General features: G+C 31.9%; 3 protein-coding genes across 4 annotated transcripts; 2 read left to right on the forward strand and 1 right to left on the reverse strand.

Annotated features, from left to right (window-relative positions):
* The first annotated feature begins 7,729 nt into the window (after positions 1-7,729).
* Positions 7,730-12,690, forward strand: LOC109170019 (methylenetetrahydrofolate reductase 1-like). The gene is made up of 11 exons (XM_019318938.1): positions 7,730-8,339; positions 8,495-8,555; positions 8,654-8,736; positions 8,855-9,028; positions 9,581-9,754; positions 9,830-9,930; positions 10,063-10,174; positions 10,995-11,075; positions 11,173-11,350; positions 11,962-12,296; positions 12,382-12,690. Exons 1-11 carry the CDS (start codon positions 7,929-7,931, stop codon positions 12,463-12,465), a joined length of 1,794 nt encoding a protein of 597 aa, XP_019174483.1. The 5' UTR covers positions 7,730-7,928; the 3' UTR covers positions 12,466-12,690.
* Positions 12,691-12,914: 224 nt separating this feature from the next.
* On the reverse strand, positions 12,915-17,881 carry LOC109170024 (methionine aminopeptidase 2B). Its single transcript, XM_019318945.1, has 12 exons — positions 17,695-17,881; positions 17,089-17,239; positions 16,150-16,186; positions 15,895-16,002; positions 15,067-15,166; positions 14,773-14,918; positions 14,510-14,601; positions 14,322-14,416; positions 14,116-14,212; positions 13,733-13,876; positions 13,421-13,638; positions 12,915-13,259 (listed from the first exon to the last, which is right to left on the reverse strand). Exons 2-12 carry the CDS (start codon positions 17,228-17,230, stop codon positions 13,149-13,151), a joined length of 1,290 nt encoding a protein of 429 aa, XP_019174490.1. The 5' UTR covers positions 17,231-17,239; positions 17,695-17,881; the 3' UTR covers positions 12,915-13,148.
* Positions 17,882-21,636: 3,755 nt separating this feature from the next.
* Positions 21,637-26,966, forward strand: LOC109170020 (la-related protein 6B). Of its 2 annotated transcripts, none has more exons than XM_019318940.1 (10): positions 21,637-22,556; positions 23,047-23,128; positions 23,746-23,840; positions 24,025-24,096; positions 24,346-24,425; positions 24,547-24,646; positions 25,317-25,364; positions 25,472-25,525; positions 25,927-26,058; positions 26,375-26,966. In XM_019318940.1, the coding sequence occupies exons 1-10, from the start codon at positions 21,927-21,929 to the stop codon at positions 26,651-26,653; spliced, it is 1,572 nt and encodes a 523-aa protein (XP_019174485.1). In that variant the 5' UTR covers positions 21,637-21,926; the 3' UTR covers positions 26,654-26,966. The 2 variants fall into 2 exon arrangements, with proteins under 2 accessions (XP_019174485.1, XP_019174484.1); XM_019318939.1 differs by having other exon boundaries at positions 21,639-22,556; positions 25,472-25,537.
* The last annotated feature ends 477 nt before the right edge of the window (positions 26,967-27,443 follow it).

Here is a 27,443-nt window from a genome sequence, read left to right on the forward strand (position 1 = left end):
GAATGAATTTGTTATAAAATTTTAAAAATATTTATATCGATATACAATTGTATAAATTATAAAATCGAATATTATATAATATAATTGAAGAATTGAGTTGCACCGATTATGTTTTCTGATGTTATCAATGCTTGAATTCGAATAAATAATTGCCCAATTAATAGCTAACGTGTAGATATACGCATTCGGTGTTGTAACTTTAGAGATTTTATATATCAGTGTCTATAATTTGTATTAATTGGGCTAATTAGATCGTTGTCTAGCAACTCAGTTATATAAATTATTTATACGGAAGATATATTTTCTATGTAGATCAGCTATATAGCAATTTTGTCATTTTTGTATATAAAAAAAAAAACATAATATCAATGGCATAAATTATACATTATTGAAAATCTCTTTATAGCTAGACGACATTGGTAGTAGTAACGGAATTTTATCCATCATCGTCTAAAGTTAAAACTATCAGACTATCAGGATGGGTGACTCGGAAAAAAGTAACATACAATTAACCGTGATTAAAGACTGATTTTTTGTAGTAATAACTCAAATATTATATAGTGCAATTAAAGATATGGTTTCGCCCGTGAATTTGTTGTAATATATTAAGAATATCTGGATTGATATATAATTATTTAAATTAGAACATTAAATATTATATAGTGCAATTGAAGATATAGTTTGGATCGTTTATATGTTTTGATGTTATCGTTGCTTGAATTTAAACAAATAATTGTTCAAATTAATAGCTAATGTGTAGATATACGCATGCAGTGTTGTAACTTTGAAGCTTTTATTTATCATTGTTTAGTATTTTTATAAATTAGGCAAACGTGCTCATTCTTTAGCAACTCAGTTATAGGAATGAATTGCTATCCTAATTCATTTGTATGAAAAATATTTTATTTTTTTTTTCTAAATTGCTTTAAAAATTTTTATTTTTTGTGTGCGTAGATATATAGCAATTTTGTCATTAAAAAAAACATAATATCACCAATTGTATTTACACATTATTAAAACCTCATATTGTAGACGACATTTGTAGTAGCAACATAATCTTGTCCGTCATCGTCTATAGCTAACATCTTCAGTCCATTATAATGGGTGACTCGGGTGAAAATATATCATCGTAAAATATCAGTCAATTAGTAATATCATATTCATTTTCAACCAATTATTCTTTTTATTTTCCGTCAATTAATCAATTAGAATATCATATGCAATGGTATTTTTACCTAATTTTAGTTTTATTTTTAATTGGTGATGTAGAATATTATTATTGAAATATTTTTGTTCCATTTTTAATTTACCTTTACTATTGTTTAAAATATACCTTTACTATTGATGATGTAGAATATTATTATTGAAATATTATCTTTTCATTTTTAATTTACTTTTACTTGATGATGTAGAATATTATTATTGAAATATTTTCGTTCTATTTTTAATTTCCGTTCTTTTGTTTTAAATTTTGAAAGATTTATTGTGATATAATTGGTTCACATATTTCAATTATTTATTTTTTCTTTAATTATTATAAACAGAAACGATATTGTACTAATTAATTTATGATATTTATCAAATTGTATTTTTTAAAAATATAAGATTTACACATGTTATGAGGGGTTAAAAAAATATTTTAAAATGATTTTTTATTAGTATGAATTTTTATTTTAAAATATTTTATAGCAATCCAAACACTCCATTAGCCTCCCATAAAAAACTGATAAAAGAAAAGCCATTTCATTAAGGAAATTAAAATTAATTAAAGTAAATCAAATCATGCTATATTTATTTGTAACTGTATATTAATTTCATTTTGAAATCATTGGTTCACATATATGATTTTTTTTTAATTATTATAATTTATAAACAGAAATAATATTCTACTAATTAATTTATAATATTTATCAAATTGTAATTTTAAAAAATATAAGATTTACACATGTTATTGGGGGAAGGGGAGGGGGGTAAAAAATATTTTAATTTTTTTTTATTAGTAAGTATTCAAAAAATAATAATAATTTCCAGCAACTCAAACACTCCCTTAGTCTCCCACAAAAAACTGATAAAAGAAAAGTCATATCATTAAGGGAATTAAAACTAATTAAAGTAAATCTAATCATGCTATATTTATTTGTAACTGTATATTAGTTTCATTTTGAAATCATTGGTTCATATATTTGAAATTATTTATTTTTTTATTTAATTGTTATAAATATAAATGATATTGTACTAATTAATTTATGATATTTATGAAATTGTATTTTTTTAAATGTAGTGTTTTACCCGTGTGTTGCTTGGAATTTTTTTTTTGTTTTTTTGTTTTTGTTTTTATGAATTTAAAATTAAAATAAAAAATAAAAAAATATTAAAATGTACAATATAATAATATAGTTGGACTTTTATATATTTGGTCAAGTATCTATTTTCATAACATACAAAATTTAAATTTAAATTTTGTATGGTTAATATAATCTCTAATCATGTACATATTTAGATAAATTTATAGAAAAAAATCATATAATTAAGTTTATTTATTCCAAATTGTATTATATATATATATATATATATATATATATATTAATTCTAACAATATGAATAATAATAACTAAGAGAATTGTACTTAGAAATCAATAAAAATGTAAATTCTTAACTTTGTAGGAAGAAATATAAACTCTAATCTAACGCATATCCTTATATGATTGTATAATACATTGTATATACACATAATATTTATTAATATGTATATAGGAAAATTATAATATAATTTCATTAATTTTAATTTATATTGATAGATTTATACTTAAAAAATTATATTTAGAAATTTAAAAAGTGTATGTATGTATATTTTAAAAAAAATTATAAATATTCATGTTTTGTTAATTTTATAATTTTATTTCTTTAATTATATTTCATATTTTATTAATTATAATTTAATGAAATTGTCACAAATATTTCTACGGAAGAAATCTTATATTTCTCAAATTTCTTAATTATATTATTTATAATTAACAAATATTGTGGCAATTACAATAATAATTTCATTAATTATATTAATTATAACATTTTTTGACTTCTAATATTTAAATACATTACCATAATAATTACACAAAAGAATGAAAGAAAAATTATTAGAATAATTACCTTTAATAAATTAGGAAATTATATTAAAAATAATCTATATATATTAAGGTAAGTATATTTATTTTGTTCCCAATAATATTATACATTAAGTATAAAAATATATATGTATATAAATTACCATAATAATTACCCCGAAAAAGGTGACAACACATAATTATTAGGCAATAATATTAATAATTAATTATTAAGGCAAGCATAATTGATTTTGTACTAATAATATTATACATCTATACACTTTTAATTCTATATTGATAAGCATAATCTGTGTATATACTTTAAGAAAATATTCATTATTAAAAAGGGAATATAATTTAAAAAGTAAATTATTAATTAGATTACCTAATATAATTGTCCTACTAATTAATTCCATGCTACTATGTATAATAATTCATATATTTATTCATTATGAGTAATATTCATTTCCTTTTTCACTCATAGAAAGAGTTAATATTCATTTCAATTTCTTTTTCCTTCATAAATTTTTCCTAATATTTCATGTGTGGTGGTTACTAATTTTTTCGTAGGCGGTGTTATATTTTCAATAAATTTTTAATATTAAATCTTTTTTTCATTTGGCCTGATTCTTGTGTCTATTAGTAACAAAATAGAGTTTAATACCCAAAATCGTCCTCGACTATAGTGGTTTTTCTCAATTTCGTCCTAAACGACTTTGGTGACCTAATATCGTCCCAGACTTTTGTGTTTCACTCAATTTAGTCCTCCATTTGTTATTCCGTCAAATTGGTGTTAAATAAAGGGACAATTCAGTATGTCAATATTGATCTCTCTTTACTTTCAACTTATGAAGTGCGAAATTCCTCTTTCTTGTACGAATTACACCCAGAATTACTCCCGGACCTGCAAATCAAATTTTATATTCGCAGTTTTAGGAGTAATTCTGGGAGTAATTCGTAAAAAAAAAGGACTTCGCAGTTCACATGTCTATGAGTAAAGAGATGCCAATATTAAAATTACTGAATTGTCTATTTATTTAACACCAAATGGACAGAATAACAAATGAAGGACTAAATTGAGCAAAAACACAAAAGTCTGGGACTAAATTGAGCGAAACACAAAAGTCTGGGACGATATTAGGTCACCAAAGTCGTTTAGGACGAAATTGAGAAAAACCACTATAGTCGAGGACGATTTTGGGTATTAACTCTAACAAAATATTAATAATAGATTCTCGTGTGTAAAATTCATTTTTTTCTGTTCATATTCATTTCCTTTTTCCTTCATAAATAATTAATATAATTATAATAATATAATTACTGATTATATTTTAAGTGAAATATGGATATATTCATTTCCTTTTTCATTCATAGAAAGAGTTAATATTTGTTTCCATTTCTTTTTCCTTCACAATTTTTTCCTAATATTTCATTTGGTGGTTACTATTTTTTTTTTTTTTTTTTTGTAGGGAAAATTGTGTTATATTTCCAATAAATTTTTAATATTAAATCCTTTTTTCATTTGGCATGATTCCCATGCCTATTAGTAACATAATATTAATAATAGATTTTTGTGTGTAAAATTCATTCCTATTACTGGTCATAAAAACAATCTGGTACGTTTGCAATATTCATTTTCAATCACAAAAACAATTTGGTACATGTTTAATAATTATTTCCTTTTTCCTTTACCCTAATTTTCTGTGTAGCAAATTAGTTATTTACTTATTAAGCACATTTTTTTTTTAATTCGAGTCCATTTTTAATATTAATTTCTTTTTTCTTTTGGTCTGATTTCTGTGCCAAAAGCTGTGTTATATTTTTAGTGAAATATAAACATATTCATTCGTTTTTCTTCATATTTCATTTCCTTTTGAATATATATATTTCTTTTTTTTTCCCTTCATAAAAAGAATTAATATTGATTTTTATTCATTTTTCTAATAATTGTCAATTAATTGGCCTGATTTCCATGTCGATTAGTAACATGATATTAATAACAGATTTCTTTGTGAAATATTCATTTCCTTTCTCGTTCATAAAAAGAATTAATATTCATTTCACATAATTAAAAAGTAATATAATTATAAAAAATATAATTACTGATTATATTTCCAGTAAACTATTAATATATTCATTTCATTTTTCCTTCATAAATAATTAATATAATTATAATATTTATAATCATATAATTGCTGATTATATTTTAAGTGAAATATGAATATATTCATTTCCTTTTTCACTCATAGAAAGAGTTAATATTCATTTCCATTTCTTTTTCCCTCATAATTTTTTCTAATATTTCACGTGGTGGTTACTAATTTTTTCGTAGGAAAAACGGTGTTATATTTTCAATAAATTTTTAATATTAAATCTTTTTTTTTTCATTTGGCCTAATTCCCGTGTCTATTAGTATAACAGAATATTAATAATAGATTTTCGTGTTTAAATTTTATTTTTTTCCTTTCATATTCATTTCCTTTTTTCTTCATAAATAATTAATATAATTATAATAATATAATATAATTACTGATTATATTTTAAGTGAAATATGGATATATTCATTTCCTTTTTTCATTCATAGAAAAAGTTAATATTTGTTTCCATTTCTTTTTTCTTCATAATTTTTTCCTAATATTTCATTTGGTGGTTACTAATTTTTCGTAGGGAAAACTGTGTTATATTTCCAATAAATTTTTAATATTAAATCCTTTTTTCATTTGACATGATTCCCATGCCTATTAGTATAACAGAATATTAATAATAGATTTTCGTGTGTAAAATTCATTCTTATTTCTGGTCATAAAAACAATCTGTTACGTTTGTAATATTCATTTTCAATCATAAAAATAATCTGGTACAATGTTTAATAATCATTTTCTTTTTCCTTTACCCTAATTTTCTGTCTAGCAAATTAGTTATTTACTTATTAAACACATTTTTTTTAATTCGAGTCCATTTTTAATATTAATTTCGTTTTTCTTTTAGTCTGATTTCTATGTCAATTAGTAACAGAATATTAATAACAAATTTCATTATTACAATTAATTCTTTAGTTTTTTTTTAATTAGAATAATGATAATTGTAATTATATTAATTAATTAATTGTATGGATATTTTTTTGCAATGAGATACAGATCCACCAATGTACCCAGATGTGTTCTCCTGCCTCAAAGCCTAATGAATCATACACATGTTACATCTTAAATGCACGTAGATATAGACATTCTTTTTTTTTTTTTTTTGAGAATGCTAATCGATTCACTGATAGTTAAAGGTAGATAACAATACTTTTAATATGAAATTAAACCTTTTGGAAGAATAATATGAAATTAAACTCAAATCCAAGTTACTTTACATCTATTAATCCCTAATTGAGATTATATAAAAACGAAACATAGATTTAAATGATTTCATCTAAGAGCTTGTAAATATGGTGTCTGCTTTAGTGTTTTTAGAGAGACAACGTGCTTTACCAATTCACCAGGAAGAACCAATCTCATGGCAGCCTGGATCTCGCGGGAAGTGATTATCGGCTTCTTGTTGTAGTGGGCCAAGCGAGTCACTTCTTGGGCGAGCTTCAAGAAGATATCGTTGATGAAGCTATTCATGATGTCCAAACTGCAAAACATATTGAAGTACGTGAGAATATAGTTAGAAAAATGTAGAAAATTCATACAATACAAAAAGAAAGCAGAAAGATGAGTATGAGATTCTTTGATTGAAGAAGCTCTTGTATTTATAGATAGAAAATACTAATTCAAAAGGAAAGTATAATAATTTATTATTTTTTTGAATGCTACTAGCTCTATTACATTGTAGTATGTCACAGAGAGAGAGCTAATAATGCCTCCACTGAAGCTCGAACTTATAACCTTCCAAATGGAAGTCCAACTCGGGTACCATTAGACCACATAGTCCTAATATAATAATTTATTTATTTAAGGGAAAGTATAATAATTTATTTATTTAAGGTAATAACATTATTATTATTATTATTATTATTATTATTATTATTATTTATTTAATTTCCATTTGACATTTACTTACCAAATAAGTTTTACTACAAAAATTTTGGGAGAAAAATTTGTTAGGAGGATTTTACTTTTATATATATATAGATTCTTGACATTGAGTTGCTGACGACCACGTTATTCATAAAGATTCCAATGACATTATTTATTTTTGATTTATTTAAATTTAAATTTCTGCACCAACCGACACTAAAATAAGGTCCAAGTTCGCCCATCACCTTTTCTTGGTAGAATTGATATTTTAGCATTTTAATTAATTAATTATTTATTACAATATTTTATACCCTCAAATATTAAGGCCGATTTAATTCGCATAAAATATTTATACACACAATTATTAAAATTATTTTAATATAATTAAGATTTTAACATTGAATATTATTTTAGACATATATATATACATTGCGCATATAAAAGGAAAATACCTGTTATTTCTATTTTAAACTCCCATATAAAATAGTACTAAATATATACAGTATTTGTGAATTGTGAGCTAACAAATTATACCGGGACCTTGTGAAATGACTAATATGGACTGCGGTTGTTGGGGTTGTTGGGTATTGAACAAAAGGAGATCTGAAAATTTTGGAAGAGGATTGACAAAAGGATTGGTGGATTGGTGAGTTCGGAATAGTATAAGAAAGGCTGTACCTATTTCACAGCTCTCATTCCATTTTCTCCTCTTCTTCCCTTCATTTCGGAGTCGAGATTCCATTTCGAATCCCTAGACGCGAGCTTGGAATCTGCATTGCGAGTTGAGCAGAGCTACGAGAGTGAAAGAGGAAGAGCAGTTATGAAGGTGATAGACAAGATCCGGGAGTTGTCCAAGGAGAACGATGGCAATAAGGTGGTGTTCTCCTTCGAGTTCTTCCCTCCGAAGACGGAGGACGGAGTTGAGAACTTGTTCGAGCGAATGGACCGAATGGTGGCTCATAACCCCACCTTCTGCGATATCACCTGGGGCGCCGGCGGCTCCACCGCCGATCTCACCCTCGACATCGCCAACCGCATGCAGAATATGGTCTGCGTTGAGACCATGATGCATCTCACCTGCACCAACATGCCTGTTGAGAAGATCGACCACGCTCTGGACACCATCAAGTCTAACGGCATCCAAAACGTCCTCGCTCTCCGCGGTGACCCGCCTCACGGCCAGGACAAGTTCGTCCAGGTCGAAGGTGGCTTCTCCTGCGCCTTGGACCTCGTGAGTACCGCCTTTTCGCGCTTTCAATTGGCCATATTTTAGTTCTGTTGGATCTGATCTCATTTATTTGATTACATACTTAAACGTAGTTTAGCGGATCTATTCTGTGTTTGATCGTTTGTCTGTGTGGCTGAATTCCTGTTTTTGCTTTGCAGGTGAAGCACATGCGTGAAAAGTACGGGGACTACTTCGGGATCACGGTTGCCGGTTATCCAGGTATGATCTGCAACGCTATCGCCGTAACAATGCCGACTTAAATTAACGTGCGTTGTTGTACTACTATTCGTTACTTAAATTTTGAGCTTCCCCTGCAGAGGCACATCCTGATGTAATACCTGCTAGTGGAGTGGCTACAGCTGAGGTCTACAACAATGACCTTGCTTATCTCAAGAGAAAGGTTGTGTTTTACATATTATGTTGCTAGTTTCTTTAATATAGTATTATTCATAAACTGATTTGAAAGATTTGAATCCTCTATTTGTTCTTCTAGTACTAATGCTGCAGTTATTCTTCAGGTGGATGCTGGTGCAGATGTCATCATTACTCAACTCTTCTATGACACTGACAATTTCCTCAAATTTGTGAATGATTGTCGTCAAATTGGAATAACATGCCCCATTGTTCCTGGTATTATGCCCATTAACAATTACAAGGGCTTCCTCCGTATGACTGGCTTCTGCAAAACCAAGGTATGCTATAGCAGTCTTTGCCAAGTTGCTTTTTTTTTTTTTTTTTTTTTTTTTTTTTTTTTTTAGAATTAATTTCATTTAAGCCTTTATCAGATTGCACACTTGTTGCTCAAGTTTTTATGCTTGCTTTTGCAATGGACTCCTAAGAGTTTGGATTTTGCTCCTCTTTCATGATAGAACAAGTATTGATAATTAACTGCCATTGAATACCATATGCAAGGAACTTCCAAAAAGGTTATGCCTATGCAAAGCACCTGAAAAGCTCATATCTCTTAATTTTTTCTTGAATTTCTGTAATTCTGTACTTGTTCCTCAAACCTCCATTCAAGGGCAAAGCCTCTGAATTTTCTCTAGATTTACCATTGAGTAGCCTAACTGAATCGCTTAATTTACAAGATCCTATTGTCCTGAGTAACCTCATAAAATATCAATAACAGTAATATTGGAAACTTGATTCATTTTGTCTTAGAGTTTCAGAATTCCAACTGTCTTGATGAGCTTTTTAGATCTGATTTGGGCACTTAAAAATTTTGTTCTGATGATGCGTTCTAGATTCCCCCTGAGATTACGGCTGCTCTGGAACCCATTAAGGACAATGAAGAAGCTGTAAAAGCTTATGGAATTCACCTAGGAACTGAGATGTGCAAGAAGATTATGGCTAGTGGGATTAAGACATTACATCTTTATACATTAAATATGGAGAAATCTGCATTGGCAATATTGATGGTTAGTTTCTGTATCTTCTTCCCAAGTCCTTTAGCTAAAATGAGATTGGGCTAATGTTATAGACTTCTCTTGCAGAATCTTGGGTTAATAGAGGAGTCCAAGGTTTCAAGGTCATTACCTTGGAGACGTCCCACAAATATTTTTCGTGTAAAGGAAGATGTCCGACCCATATTTTGGTACACTAGTGAATCTCACCTGCATTCTTTTATTTTATTGTTATTTTGTCACAAGTGAACCTTACCCCTAATCTTTGAGCTAAGCAGTCCCCACAATGAGTACAAATCTGATATATTTTGATAATATGATAGGGCAAATCGTCCAAAAAGCTACATTTCAAGGACCATTGGCTGGGATCAATACCCGCATGGCCGATGGGGTGATTCTCGAAATGCATCGTATGGAGCCCTTTCTGACCATCAGGTGAGTGTGAACTTATTCCCTCTTGTTAGTGATTGCAATTTTCCAATTAGTTCCTTTGCCTACCCCCTCCCCTCCTTCCCAACCCCATTCTCCCACTCAAACCTTTTTTTTCTTCTAAGGGCTGGCATCTTCCTACTCCAGGATAAAGTGCCATTATATATTTGCTATATAAAGCCTCTGATTTGCATATTTTACTCATTTACTCCTGACTCCTTAGGATTAGATAAGTCCCGTGAATTGCATGAGTGGTAGGAGTAGGAGTGTAGGACATGTTTAGAAGAATACTATTCTTGTCATTCTATCAGATGAATATTGTGTGTTTTAAAGTAAATTGTGGATTATTTACTTCTGTTCATAGAAAATGAATGTTAGATTCTTGATATCCTTTTTCTGTACTATATCTGGTAGAATTTTGTCCTTGTCTTTTGGGATTGCATCAAAATTTATTCTTAAGCATTATTAGCATCCACCTAACTTATTTAAATTCATTTTGTGCAATGATTTCTTTTCTGTTTTTTTTCTTCTTTAATACAAATCTCTGTGATATTTTCTACCTTCTTTTGGCTGCAAGCCTGCAATGTTACATGATATATACCCTACAGTGAATGGTGCTGGAACACCTTTCCATTTCATTTGTGTTCTTGTTTTTATGTTTTGTGAAGGTAGGAGGCTCCATTACTTCCCACTTTTCTCTATATTTTAAGGCCTTGCTCAATGGCATCTAAACTATGCTATTTGTTCATTTCTTTCTTATACTTTATCTCAAGCCCTTTTCTCAAGGGCATCAACAATATGCTAAGTTTGTTTTCATATCCTACAGTTCATGCGGCCACGTGCACGGGATAAGAAACTTCAAGAAGAGTGGGCTGTTCCTTTGAATAGCTTTGAAGATATTGGTGAGGTATGCTTTAGGTTGGAGTCGTGCTTAACTGGATGCTTCAGATTATTTTTCTACTTCCTGTTTATATACGGTACTTATGAAGCTTTATTCTCATCAGATATTTTCCAAGTACTGTCTTGGAGAACTCAGAAGTAACCCTTGGTCTGAAATAGATGGGCTTCAACCAGAGACAAAAACCATCAACGAACAGTTGGGTGTTATTAACAAAAAAGGGTTCCTTACAATCAACAGCCAACCAGCAGTTAATGGAGAAAAATCTGGCTCACCTTCTGTTGGTAAGAACTATCACTTTTAGCAAGTCAATATGGAAAGCATGAGTGACTGACTCCCTTAGTCCTCTTCTATTTCCTAAACTTTACCTAATTTGGCTATAGGGAACATTTTTTGTTCCTTTTTCTTGAAACGCTGATTTCAACAGCTCATAAAAGTCGTAAAATTGCTTACCGGTCCAATTTTCAATCTTTTCCTGAATGCTAATTCAGGCATACTTGTCCTCTAAACTTCTTTAAGAATAAAATTTCATGTACACCGGGAGAATCTTGCTTCCCTTTGTCATAGGATGGATTGCTACTTACCTTAAGTAGTCCAAACTCTCAGAGTTGCACAGAATCATTGGGGGTGGGGGTTTGATTCATAGCCTATAAAGTGAAATAGTACCTTGCTTGTCTTTATTCACACGGTCCACTCCACTCCATTGCCTTTATCTCACACAAGAGGTGTGTGTGTGTGTGAGAGAGAGAGAGAGAGAGAAGTTGACATATTAGATGTTTTTCTAAGCATCCCTAGGAAGAAGAGAATAAGGGAAAAGCTTAGCCATGCTCAATTTTCTAATTGTGTTTAATGCAAGATACTTCATTCGTTTGCTGATAGCAGCTTTAATTTGCAGGTTGGGGTGGCCCTGGTGGCTATGTATATCAGAAGGCATATTTGGAGTTTTTCTGCTCAAAGCAGAAGTTAGATGCCCTTGTTGAGAAATGCAAAACCTTCCCATCTCTCACCTACATTGCAGTGAATAAAGAAGGAACTTTGGTTTCTAATGTGGAGCAAACTGATGTGAATGCTGTGACATGGGGGGTCTTCCCAGCAAAGGAGATAATTCAACCAACAGTTGTTGATCCTGTCAGCTTTATGATATGGAAGGATGAGGCTTTCGAAACATGGTCCAAGGGTTGGGGTCAGCTATACCCCGAGTCTGATCTCTCCAGAAAGTTGCTTGAAGAGGTTCGTGACTTCACTAATTTTGCTTGTTTGATCCTTGTAGTCTTTATTGTGATCTCTAAGGGATGACGTCTTATTATTCCTGCAGGTTCAAAAGACTTTTTTCTTGGTGAGTTTGGTGGACAATGATTACGTCCATGGTGATCTGTTTGCTATCTTCAAGGATCTGTGACCATCACTAGCAGAAGCACTATCAAATTCAATTCTTTTTGCTCAGTGATCGATCAAAGTTAATTCTTCCTTCTTGTTTTAAACATTTGTGTGTTACTTAAATTCTGGTATAACACTCTCATATTGTAATGTACTATTTCGGTCACTCCAAGCAATTTCATATGCAGAAACTTGTGCTTATACATTGCTGATGAACCAGAACTGTGATATCCCTCATTTCACACAACTTTATTCTAGTTCTATCAATTGCACGCCTAGTTGATATCACACTCCATACTCTTCTGATTATCAGGACAAAACATCTAGAGAAAAATTGAATAGGTTTCAAGGAAATTTTTTTTAATTATTCCTATAGGAGCACTTACTGGTATGACATAAAGTATGCTAAAACCAGAGGCAACCACCGTGCTACCATCATCTTGGTAAACGGGAATTACCATAGCAAGCATCGAGGAAAGATCAATTTGCTTCTAATCGTCAATTTGAGTTCCAAAATTAGAATCCAAAAGGAAAAGCTATGGAGTATGTTCTCTTTCCATCTCATAGAGTGAGTCCAGCAATTGCACAACACTAAATAATGATATGCCGAAGAAATAAGAGCAATCCACAACTCTCTTCATCGTCAAATCTCAAGTATACAAACCAGAAACAGGTTGAAAAAACAGAGTTTTACAATTCTCAAAATCAATAGTCATCACCTCTTGATACCACCTCTTTGCAAGTCGGACGAAGTAAAATGGTGTGCTCAAATTGGGATACATAGCTGCCCTTATTATCACATAGAGGAGGGTATGGCTGCCACAAAAGCAAATCTTACTGTTAAGTTGAAGCAAAAGATGAGTGAAATATCACACTAAATGAGCAAATAACATAATAAACTACAACTTCTGCAGGACTGCTCAAACATTGTTGCCTAGATTCATAATGCAGTACTTGAATGTAAGCCAATATTGTACCTGAACAATACCAGCATCACACAAATTCTTTAGTGCCATCAGATACTTTGTTTCACCAAGACGGTCCAGATAACGTCTACAGAAAGCAAGGGTTGAGAAGTTCTTGTTTATTGCTGCTAGTAACTGCTTCGCTCTTGGCAACCGCAGTGGAATGTGGCCAACATCAAAATTCTTCATATAATGACTGCACTCTAGATCTTCTCTTACATATCCCTTCCCTGCACATGATAAAGTGGTAGGAAAATTGCTTTATTGAATTTATCAGTCAATTATTATCTGTCAATGAAAAAAAAAAAAAAAGAAGCATATTACCTGTTGACCCGAAAGTCTCAATGGCATAAAATTCACCCTCTTCCATCTTAGTTTGTTCTCCTCCTTTCACAATTGGGACAGATTTACCAGCATGAATTTGATATTGCCCAATGCTATGCCCATTCAAATTTCGGACACTTTTAACTGCAAATATTGAAATCACAAATTAACATACAACTTCACAGAAAGATACCGATAAGAAAAGTTCCTATATTATTAAACTATTGAGTACAAGCACCAAATAGAAAGGGATAACCTGCAAGCCAGAATATAGATAAGATATCATGAAGCAAGCATTTTAAATAGAAAGAACCAACAGTAACATTAAACCAGAAATTGCCTTGAAACCAATTTCTTTCTCTAATTCTCAGATAAGCTCATACCTTGGAAGACTTTTCCATTAATTTCGACCTCATAGGACTCCATGACCTCCTGGATAGCAGCACCAACATCACAAAGGCGAACATCAATACCCGCTGCCTGTATGGATGGCATGCTGTTAGTTTCAATACCAAATCTAGTTCCCCACATCTGTCAAAATTAAATCTAAAATGTACATAGTATAGGTTGTATTTAAACCAAACATTACCTTGATTCCTGTATTGGTGGCTTCTCGTGAGGCTTCAAGCAGTGGATCAAACATGGGATTGAAAGCCACAGTAAATGCACAGTCTACTATGCGACCTGCAAGAAAAACAGAATTCAGAAAATGTTAGGAATTACCAAGAAAATAAGAACACTTTCAAGGTGTTGCATGCATAAAAGAAACAATATTACCATCAATGTGTGTCCCAAAATCCAATTTCATGACATCATCATACTGAAGCACAGTTTTGTCTCCAGAATTTGGAGTCCAATGGGCTGCAACCCTGCAATATGAACACATACAAAGAGAAAGAATGAAATGAATGACAGAGAGGAGTTAGGCCTACTAATTTACCTACTCTTTCAACGAGTAAAAACAGAATTGTCAATCATGTGCGACTGTCTCTATTAAATCAATGCAAAGACAAAGAAATCAAGTAAATAAATCCAATTACCAATTCAGTGAACACCCAGTAGGGAATGCAATGCCAGCTTGAAGTCCATTTTCTGATATCAATTTGCGAACCGTGTTCTCCAAGATCTCACATATGTCAATCATCAACATTCCAGGCTTCAAAATTTGTTTAACATATTTTCGTACCTAGCAAAATAGGTTTTGATAAAAAATAATAATAATAATAAGCAAGGAAAAACACAAAGCTAGTTTTCCTGGTGGCAATTTGTTTTGACTATACATTAGCAATCATATTCCAACAAACTAAAATCTCTAGGTAAGAGCAACTTCAAACCTGACGGTGAACTTCTGCTGCTTGTCGAACTGAATTGTAAATTGGTTTTTCCAGGCGTTCCAATTCCCTTTTTTCTTCAGATGTAGTACGCCACAAGTTACTGCACAAATCAATCATTTAATAATCATCCAAGAATTTCAAATTCTAAAGAACACATTGTATGAAAAACCAAGTATCATAACAGGTTGAGAACGACAGATACAAAAGAGCAATGCATAGTAAAACTCTTCAGTTATTATGACACATTGGTTCTAGAACTTGCTAACATGGAATAAAAGAAACTAGTTTCTTCAACATCTCTATTCATTTACCTCACAAGTCACGAGGAACAGCCAAAAACAAATGGAGCTTGATATTTTAAAGATCAGTAAACTCAATTATGTGTTTGAAAGGTTGATGGCTCGTGATTTTTTTAGCATCTGCAGTTCCAAAGCTCATTGTCTGCCTTATAACACTTCATTCCAAGTGCAAAAACTGATTCACCTTATATCCCAAATTACATGACATAATTTTTGTGTTCTTGAAGTTCAGAAGAAGGTTAGACTAATTGATGCTTATAGTTTTTTTTTTTTATTATTATTTAAAAAGTTTTATTATTATTATTATTATTAGTATTATTATTATTATTATTATTTAAAAGGAATTGATTGCATACATTTGATATTTATGTGAATATGGAATAATATAATCTGTCAGTGATATAGAAGTATTACTTGCAAAAGTGTCAACTATTCCAAAATGTCCCTATATACTCGAGTGTGTTCCATGTAAAATAGGACATAATGAGTAGATAAACCAATAAATACTACAATGTTTTCATGTACATACTCATCTTTGTATTGTTGAATTTCACCCTCAGGAAACTCAGCAGAAGGAAAAAGTTCAACTACAGGAATAGATGGTGGATCAGTTTGTTGTGGTGGTTCCTTTTTCTTCCTGCATTTGAGATCAAACTATCAAGGCGATGCAATTTCAAAGCTTTAAGGAAGCATTTGAAAGAAAAAAGAGGTTGGCAAAAAGAAAATTTGAAAAAATAAAAATAAATAAAATAAAATAAAAGTTAGGTGCAAACAGGTGGCTCACTTGCTTTTGTTCTTCTTCTTCTTTTTCTTTGCAGCTTCTGGAATTTGCAAGTTTATAGCGCATGCATGAGAACCAACCGAATACATAAGATATCATAAAGTAAATAATGACAAGAAAAACTGAGTACTTAAAGGCCAAGTGTGTAATCCAGCTGACAAGATGCACATAAACATTGTTTTGCAAAAAGGTGCCACAATTCAACTACCCCAAAATAGCAGTTGGGCTGAATATACAGAGGCTACAAAAAAATTGTAACCAGGTGCATTGAAATTTATCTATATATGACCTTATCCCATTATCCATTCCTCTATCATAATGCAATGAAATTATGGAAGAACCAAACATGGGAAAAAAATTAACTTTCATTACAGTCATAAAATTTGTCCCTTGTTTATTACTTATTCAAACTTCAGGCAGTGATGGCACTTGAGAATGAGTATTAATTCATCTCAATGTAACATCTACAATTTGGGTGTTTGCCGCGTCTGTTTCTAATGAAAATCCCACTAGATAGAAACTTTTATAGTATTTAAATGACAGGTTATACTTGCCAAACATTAGAAGGGAAACAATGATTGTCATGGCTATATAATCAATACCTAATCTTAGATTTTTGTGGTTTATGAGCTAAGCCACATTGTTTTAGAATGACTACTCTTATTAAAACAAATATGAGCACCCAGAATATCCTCGCAATGGTTTAAGGATTATGGACTAAAGAATGTAAATCATGACCAATTATAAATTCAACTCAGCTCATCAAATGATAAAAACAAATGATAGCTGCATCCATCATAATTAAAGAAAATTACATAAGGTTTGCGGGAGGAAAAAAAAGAAAAAAAGGGAGATAAGAGAAGCAAACTATACTTGGTTCATTGAAAAAGTAATTCAAGTCAAAATTAAAAAATTAGGTATTTCCTGAACATTAAGAAATACCTGTTGGCTCCTCTATTGTCAACTCGTCAACTTTCTCCTCAACATCTTTCTGTATTGAAGAAGAAGACTCAACATTACCATTACCTAGCTCTGATGTTCCCTCTTCAAGAACAACACCAGTACCAGATTCCTCTTTTGCCATTGTCAATGACTATATTCACCATGAAAGCAAAGCCAAGTGAGAACAATGAGGCAGAGGCAAGCTAAGAAATCATCAAATTTCATCAGAACATATTCATCCATAATAAAAACATAAATATTTAAGCGACAGAGTGGCATAGAATCGCTATCAGAACACAAAATCTAAGAAAAGAAGAAAGGTGAAATATGATATCGAAGTATACAAGTAATCTACCCTTCTCAATAAGAATCATTTACGAGCTTTAACTTTTGCAGAAAACACAAATGCAATAAACATCAAATTTGACAGACTACAGCACAATCGAAGAAAAATTATAAAGCTAAATCTCAAATAAATCCAAGATTATTGAGTTATTAACAAAAGGAAAACATGGAGCACTATGGAAGATATATCGGAAAAATCATTTCAACTTCATTTATCGGAAAATTAAAAAAAACATATATATATATAAATCGCGAGTATACCAAACTGATACAAAGGATATGTGAAGCGAAGAAAATCTAGCTCCACTGTGCTGCCGACGAGCTTTGTATCTGTGATGGTGGGGAGGGCAATGCGAAAGTGATCGAGGGTTTTACGACTGATTGCAGAATAGACTGCGAGCCGTAATGTAAACGGCTCAGATGGACCGTTCGATCGTTACTCGGTTGCGTCTCTCTTTTCTTTTCTTTCTTTTTCTTGTTTATATTACCATTCCAAATGGCATCACAAGAACGAAGCTTGATTCTTTAGATTCAAAAATATTGACAAAGTATAAAATGTATACTACATTATAAAGAATTATTAGTGTTTAAAAAATAAATACATCAATTCCTTTTATATTTAATAATTTAATTTATATTTATGTAATTTTGATATGGTTTTAAAACGTGAGTGTTTTATTATACATTGAGAAATATTTACCTAGTGCACATATTCAAATAATGATTATAAAGTTTTTTCGTCATTTAAAAAAACATGTGTGTTGTGACACAAATATTATAATATCATAATAATACATTTAATTTCATTGTATATTTTAGGGGAAATGGCACTTTTTCCCCCTATGTTATATACTTATAGCACTTTTTCCCCCTCAATTATTTATGTAAGCACATTAGCCCCCTCAATTATTTTAAAAGTGGTGGTTTTCCCCCCTAATATATTAAATTGACATTTCTACCCTTAAAGTAAACATTTTATTTATTTTACTTCTCCAACAAATTATTGCGTATATGTAGCGATTACCACAGTTCGGTTCGAACTGAACCAGACACTATAGCAATCGAATTAAAAGTTTTCAGTTATGATTCAGATCTAGAACCCAATATTTGGATTTCAATTTATTAAATTTAAGAATAAAAAAAAAAAACTAGATCATGAACCGGCGGTTTCGGATCCCGTTCGTGATTTTGAACCGTCTTTATTTTAAAATTTTATTTTTTATTTTAAAATAGTTTAAATTCAACAATAAATGTATTTTATTTTTTCAGTTCGGAACATGAACCGGCCATTCCAGTTCGCGATTTTAATAAACTCTAAATATCGCGTTTTGATTATAAATTGTAATTGGAATATTTTGGTTTGGTTACTATAGTATCTAGTTTGAACCAAATTATAGTAATAATTTATTGGAGAATAAAAATAAATGAAATATTTATTTTAAGGGTAAATATGTCCATTTAATATTTCAGGGGGAAAAAGAGCCACTTAAATAATTGAGGGAGAAAAAGTGCTATAAATATATAACATAGGGGGAAAAAGTGCCATTTTCCCTATATTTTATATACAATACTAATTTTAAAAATATTACGTTATAACAGAATTAGTAATACTCAAAAATACTAATTTTGAAGAGTAATAATACTCAAAAATACTAATTTTGAAGAGTAATTTACTAAATGGTTAGTCAGACACCGCGTTGGCCCATAAATTTGGGCCTGGATTATGAGCCTTCAAGTTTTGCATTAATTCAATATTTGATCTTCCTAAGAGTATTTACCATAGTTATCCGTATGCACCATGCATGGTATATCCGGATGTAAAAACGATGTCGTTTTGACGTTTAACTTATATAAAAAAAATCATAATTGTATAACTATACATCTATAATTTCATAACTATATATCTAAAATTACATAACTACACATCTATAATTTCATAATTATATAACTACACATCCATAACTTCATAACAATACATCCAGAATTGCATAACTACACATCCATAACTACACATCTATAATTTCATAATTATATAACTACACATCCATAACTTCATAACAATACATCCAGAATTGCATAACTACACATCCATAACTTCATAACTATAAATTCAGAATTGCATAACTACACATCCGGAATTGCATAACTATACATCCAGAATTGCATAACTATACATTCAGAATTTCATAACTAAAAATTCAGAATGAATGAACTAAAAAATGAATAACATAATGTGGTTGTTGGGAATCGAAACTGATTTTTTTTAAGTAAGACGCGCGTTTTGATGCAAAACGACGTCGTTTTTTCATCCAGTGCATACGGATGCACATTATAATTGGCCGAGTATTTAATGATGTTATACCATGGACCAGGTCCACCTAGCAAAGTGAATTCGAGTCTAAAATATATAATTTACATATTGAATATTCACAATTTACATACATAATTTAAATATTTTCATAATTTACATACTAAATGTTCACATTTACCTTTTACGAAATTGTGAACATTAGATGTGTAAATTGTGTTTTGGACACGAGTTCAGGTCCACAAAATAATTTATCATACAGTGGACCATGTCTACACTACACTATGTGACAAATTATTGTGTGGACCGTGGTAAAAAAACAATATCATTAATTTTTATGAGTTAGAAACTTAGAATAATGTACAACTATGTGTTATAATAATGAAACTTATGAGTAAGATAATATACTTAATTAGTTAAAATAATGTACATTATGAGTTATAAAAATGTATGTTGTAGTGGGTCGCGTGACTTTTTTACACGAAATGATGTCGTTTTTTGACCGTTATCCATGCAATAACTATCGACACTATGTGGACCATGGTCCAATATGATTGTCAAATTAAATTGTAGTAGAGTTAAAATGACATGTTAGTGTTGCTAAATGGAACTAGTGTGTATGGAAAATGAAAAAAAAAAAAACAAAAAAACAGAGCTCATGCAATAACGTGTAATGTCAAATGAAACTATAGCATAATTAAAATGATACTTTAGTATTGATATACAGAAACTAGTGTGTGTGAAAAATGAAATTAGCAAAGACAGCTCGTACAATAACATATATTGTCAAATGAACGTGAAGTCTAATTAAAATTATACTTCAACATTACTATAATTAAACTAGTATGTGTGAAAAATTAAACTACAAAAATATAGCTCATACAACAACGCATATTGTCAAATGAAATTGTAATATAATTAAAATGATATTTTAGTGTTGCTATAATGAAATTAGTGTGCGTGAAAATAAAACTAAAAAACAGAGTAATATTGTAAAATAAAACTAAAATGTAATTAAAATGATACAACGTGGTTTTACTTTATAGTCAATGTTGCTACATGGACAATAGTCCACAATAAATGAGAAAACAATATTAACTTATCTTTTGGGGAAAGAGTTTTCTTATTTATTAAAATGCATTAATAAACAAGAAAACAAGTTTAACTTATCTTTTGGGGAAAAAGTTTTTTTTTTTTTTTTTTTTTTTTTTTGGAGAGGAGGGAAGAGTTATTATTCATTAATGCATTTTTTTTTAATTATGCCACGACAAAATCATGACCAATGCAAATAAAGCAAGGCGTGACTTCACTACAAACGATAAGTGTTGGCGATGCTCCAATACAATTGAGAATAGTGAACATGTTATACACAGATGTCCGACAGCGAATGAAATTTAGAAAGCCTTATTTCATTCGAGCCATGCAAGGGCGATGCAAATTCCTTTCTTCTCTTGGATTACGAATGGTATTGCAAAAAATAAAAATAGGAGGAATCCCTCCAACAACAATGTACTCTTTGTCATAACATTATGGTGGATTTGGAGGTGGAGAAACTATGCAATATTCAACCCGACAATTGACATTAAAGCAATAAAATGATAAATAATGATAATTGTGATTGACACATAAGAAGATGCAATATGATAATTAGTAAAAAGAGGTAAAATTTAGTCAAATTATTAGTTAAATATCTACAAAATTTTAAATTTGCCCCCTCAATAAAAGTAGAAGCAAGGTAAGTTCACATCCCCAAGATATTGGGAATGCTCTTGTAAGAAGGCTACCTCTTTGCCTACCCTATACCCTACTATATATAAATACGGAGGAGTTTATACATACTCCCCTTATACGGAGGTCAATAAAATCAATAACGCTATAGGCGCTATATAAATACGTCAACCGGAGTCGACCCCGAAATCGAGAATTTCTCTCCATCGTCTTCTCCCTGTCCCAGTGTCTCTGATCAGCTCAGTCAGCTCTCACCGCTACTCAAGGGAAAATCGCAGGGAAGATATCCCCTTCTCCGCCTTAATCTCCCCTATCCCTGGTGCTAAACCCTAGGATTTACTACTTTTACTATTACTGTTGGATCTGTTGGTCGTCGATCCACCTCCGAGAAAGACACAAAGAAGGAAAAATAAAAGTTACTAAAAACAAAAACGTTCGATTCGAATTATCAGAAAAGATGGCTCAAGATGAGTTGTCTGTATCATCATCAGCACTGGACGCAGCTGGAGATTCACAGGAATCAGTAATTGGAGCCCTAAGTTCAACAGTAGCGCCGTCGTCGTCGCCGCCGCCGCTCGATCTTCCGGTAGAGTCATCCACCTCTGTTTCTCCACCGTCCGATCAGTTGCCGCCGTCCCTCTCCAGGAACCTCTCCCTCAGCAAGCTGAACGCCGGAGCTCCTGCATTTGTCCCTAGAAGTGCGACTTCTCCTTCGCTGACGTCTGCGGCATCGGGGTCTCTGCCACCATCTCCGGCTCCTCCAGCGCTTTCTCCGTCTTCGTCGTCATCGGCTTTACCAGGGCTCGTGATTCCTCAGCATAACCAAACGTTGCTACACGTTTACACCACACCGGGAGGTAGTGCCTTCCACCAAATCCCCGCCCACGTGCCAGTCCAGAGTCACTATCTCTATGCCCCTCAGATGCCCGCCCAATATATGGTTGGAGGGTTTTTGGATCAGGCAGGGCAAGAGGTTGCTGCGGCTGGTTCTGGTGCTGCAATTCATGCCGTCCCTCCGCAGGACTTGGATAAAGGGTTGAAGAATGGGAGAGTATCGGAAGAATCTTCTCAGAAGATTCTTAACCAGGTATCTCTAGTTCTCTACTGCTTTGCGTGCTATAAGGACTGAAACTTCTTTATGAATGGCCTTCTTAATATTGCAGTTATTTGTAGAAATTTGCACCGTATTAACAGGAGTACTGAGAATATATGTTTATGTTTCTCCTTATTAGGCTTATCTTCATGTCACCACACTTGCTCCATATCCATGCCTCATAGCACTCTATTATTCTTTGATTGCATTGTGAATTATATATACCTTATTGTTCATGATGGAGAGAAATCACTAGTAAGAGACATTTTAATTGTCCAATGGTAGTAGAATAACAGTTAATGTGCAAACATTACTTCAAAATTTGTATGCACTCTAGAAAGGTTTCTTAATTTATATTTAATTTTTCTTGAACAGAGCGTCTGTATGAGATTAAGGATTATACATCCCGAGTAACTGCAACAAGTATTTCTTTTAAAGCTTGTATTTTTGTTCTTGTTTACCTTTCTAATTTAATTGCCTACAGGTGGAGTATTATTTCAGTGACCTAAATCTGGCAACTACAGATCATTTAATGAGGGTTATGAGCAAGGATCCTGAAGGATATGGTAAGATTTCCCAAAATTATACAAATAATACAATACAATTATACCTAACCTTTTTGCTTGTTTATTTGTGTGTGAGTGTACTGTTGTTTTTGTTTTTTGTTTTTTGTTTTTCCTCCAATTTTTTGTGTGGATTACTCATTTATCATATATATTCAGTGCATTGCTCCTTTATTATAGATATTCCTTTGGTTTATTTTTTTCCAGCTGCGTTATATTTTTGTTCAAGTTATTCATTTCTTAGTAATGCTAGGGAGGCAGATTGGTGATGTTTTTCCTCATGCTACCTCCTTTTTTTGTTAGTGTCACGTATAACCATAATTGATTTTTGTGTGAGCTTTTGCATTTAAAGGTGAAATTTATTTTGCTCATATAATCACTTCTATGGTCTTCTCATCCACAGATTGTTCTGCCTCTGTTAGTTCCATTTTGTGTCACCTATTTGGTTGAACATAAGAGATGGTTGCTTAAATTTTTGGAAGTATATAGTTGAAATATGATTCATTAGTGGCATCTCTTCTGTAGTCTATAGACTCTCTGTGTCCTAAGATGGGTTGCTCCTGCATTTTGTTACTTGATAATTCTCCAAGACTGAGCAAACTTTTTTCCTTGCTATCCAGTACCAATATCTGTTGTTGCATCATTCAAGAAGATCAAAGCTCTAATCAATAGTCATGCCCACCTTGCTAAAATTCTTCGCAACTCAACAAAGCTTGTAAGGTTCTTTTCCCTTGCTTCAATATTGCTGTCCAATTTTTATTATTTTTTTTTTTTTATTTTTTTTTTTGTTTTGTTTGTTAAAGGCAATGCAATTATAAAGTTGACATTTGTGCCCTTTTTCATTTTCATTTACTTATATGTGTTAATTTGTTGCTCAATTTGATTCCTCTATTTTCTAGGTAGTTAGTGAAGATGGAAAAAAGGTCAAACGCCAGAATCCTCTGAGTGAAACAGATATGGAAGAATTGCAAGTATGCCTCTGTTTTCTCGCTCCTGTTTATTTTTGCTTTTGCCCTTTTGAATCACCTTTATAAATCCTATTTTTGAGAATTAACTTGTGAACCATTTACTACATGATTTTTTGTTTACCAATTGAGAAGTATAAATGCGTAGTCGTTAAGCCTCTTTCCAAATTTCTTGGTTGATACTCTATATATCAAGGCTATAACAAATGCTTTTCTATTTCTGATTTTTTCAATTTGTGCTATCGCTCTTCGTAGTCTCGCATAATTGTTGCTGAAAACCTGCCTGAGGATCACTGCCACCAGAACCTCATGAAGATTTTTTCAACCGTTGGAAGGTAAAGAAATATAGCTGCTAAGGACATGTACTGTTGTCTGTTACTTTTTAGTTTTTTTTTTTTTTTTTTTTTTTTTTTTTTTTTTTTTTTTTTTAATAATCCATCTGCCTAACTGTACCAGTGTGAAGATGATTCGTACCTGTCAGCCTCAGACTTCCAATGGTGTGTCGTCATCAGGAACTAGAACAGCAAAGTCAGATAGTATGCTCCTCAGCAACAAGGTATACCATACTGTAGTCAGTTGTCACACTAGACTAATATACCATAACTCCGTAAGCTTGACAGTTTTGACTGAAAGCTACAGTAAGCAAACTAATCCCCTTATATTTGGTTACAGAATGAAGAAATCTCAAAATTGGAAAGATTATACTTCTTGGAAATATCTTATGATTCAGTTGCATTTAACCAAGTTGTAAAATCTTCATTTAGTGGTTAAGTCAAACCAAGCTTGAGCTCTTGATTATCATGATGAGTGAAGCTTGATGAATCAATCCTTGGGCTGAATATGCTCAAAATTTACTATTGTTGTGCCAATCAAGCCTGCCATGAGTTCTAGACTTCTAGTTGCCTCAGCTTTAATTGCTGTCCCATGTGAAATCCAAAACTTAAGTGTCTGAATACCATCCATCATTGTTCTGGTTCCTTCAAAGTCCATTAACCTTGTTACATATGATTGATTTATGAAGTAAAAATAAAGATTAGAGCTTATTTGTCTTGTCACGTCTGTTTACACTATTTAATACAAGGCATGTCTTATTTGCTAACAGAAAGTTGGATGCCAAAAGATAAAGTTTCAACAAATACTACATTGATTTTCTCTGAAATTTTATGCTACTCTTTTGACAAATTGGAATATTTGAATCACTTCTAACCTTTCATGTCCATATGCAGTTGCATGCATTTGTCGAATACGAAACTGTTGAATTGGCTGAAAAAGCGGTATGCTTTTTTCCTTGTAGAACCCATCCCCTACACAAACACACATTCATCCGTTGTCTCTCTCAATTTTAAATGCCTTTTCATCCTTTTGTAATCTTATTTCGCAGGTTGCTGAGCTAAATGATGCGGGTGACTGGAGGAATCTCAAAGTTCGTATACTGGTTAGACGCACTGTATGTCCTATGCTTTTAATACATTTTCTTCAGCATTAAATGCTTTTCTTCCAATAAAGCCCTCCTAGTCTTCAGCATGAAACGTCCTTTGTCCTATTGTCAGAACCTCTTTTACAAATGTAGAATTATAGAAAGTCTTGATTATAGAATAAAAAACAGTTTGAATAGACACTTGATATTTATGTTTCTAACATTGTTCAGACATTGTAGTCTAAATAAGTTGTGGTGCTTGCAAATTTGCAATGATTTCACAGATGCATTGATAAAGTCTGCATAATGTTTGAAGTCTCAATAGATGCCAAAGTTGATTAAGTTACAGTGCTTTGCCTCTGCATAATATAAATTAATCAGTGGTGTATCATTAAAAGTTTTTATCTTTCAATTCATAGGCAAAATTGGCCCATACACGAGGAAAGAAGTTTGGTCATGATAGCGAGTCAAACTTCAAGGAAGAGGATGCATTTGCCCCCGAGCAGCAACTCTCGTTGCAACATACTGATTCTCAATCTAATGGGCTTGCAGTAAGTGCTGTTTGTTCGTTGGTAAAGGAACTGATACTTTAGAGACTAACATGCTAGGCTTCTCTCTGTGGGAGATTAATTAAATAATTCTAATTGGGGTGACTATGTTTTCCTTCTGATGTTCACTGGCAATCTGGGGCTTTCCTAATAGACTTTAGCATTCATCCTTTTACATTGATTTTCCTTTGCAATCATGACACATGATAGTGGAAGAATGTCATATTTGGTTGAGACTACTTGAAAGATTCCTTCCCTTAGCATTTCTCTCTTTTATGCTTCTTTTGTTGGTTATGTTTTGGGGTTTTTAACTTGACAGGGAGTGGAAGAAAGTGATAAGGATGGGCCAAGGAGAACACGAAATCGTGGCAGTGGCAGGGGCAGGGGACGGCCGACTCCTAACAACAACCGTGGGAGCCTAGGAACTTCTTCAACATCAAATGGCAACCGAGGAAATCATAATGCACCACCTCCAAATCTCTCAGTCAATGCTGATCAGGCAACTACAGCCAAGCAACCCTCTGTGCCCCGAATGCCTGATGGCACTAAGGGATTCTCAATGGGTCGAGGAAAACCAGTCGCTGTGAAAACTGCTTGATGATGGGTTTGCTATTACAACAATAGCATGCATGTCTTGTGGGTGTTAGGCTGGTAATGTCTTCTTTTGTGCAGTATTAATGACACGGTTTTACTATTGCTGTCTGTCTAATAGAGCGGGACAGCTGGTAGTAATGCTATATCGGAGTTAGTTACTGTGTTGCGAGGGGTTGGTATTGAAGAATCTACCAAGAATGAACATATGCACTTTTCTTTGTTTCGAACCCTGTATATTAGAATAAACAGAACCTGCGGGATTAACCTACAGCTATACTTGTATGAGTAAAGTTTACATTTTACAGCTGCGTTTGCAACCAAAGTTTCCATCTACATAGGAATCAAATAAAAATGCTAACGTCTAGTCTGTTTCCCTAAACAATATAAGCTCTGAATCAGATGAAAAGTATTAAGACCTCTGTGGTTTAGATTGTGGGGTGTTTGGTAAATGGCTGTTAATTGATTGATTTAGTGAGTTTAATTAGTTGATAGTATTAGCTGATTGTAGAAAAGTGTTTGGTAAATTAGCTGTTAGCTGATTACATATAAAATGATTTTCTCAAAAAGCTTATAAAAAAAGTTACTTTGAGCATTTTTTTTTAAAAACATTTTGGAACAATAAGTTGTTGTAAAAAGTTAATTAATCAAACACTTATATTGATTTTTTAATTAAGTCAAACAGCTAATAATAGTTAAATAAGATAAAACTGACGGAGGAGCTAATTATTTTACTAAACAGGCCGGTTTAAATTTTGGTAAGAAATACTTAAAATTTGATTATAAGTGTTACAACG

The sequence above is a fragment of the Ipomoea nil genome, unplaced genomic scaffold (assembly GCF_001879475.1).
Source record: "Ipomoea nil cultivar Tokyo-kokei standard unplaced genomic scaffold, Asagao_1.1 scaffold3321, whole genome shotgun sequence".
Classification (NCBI taxonomy): domain Eukaryota; kingdom Viridiplantae; phylum Streptophyta; class Magnoliopsida; order Solanales; family Convolvulaceae; genus Ipomoea; species Ipomoea nil.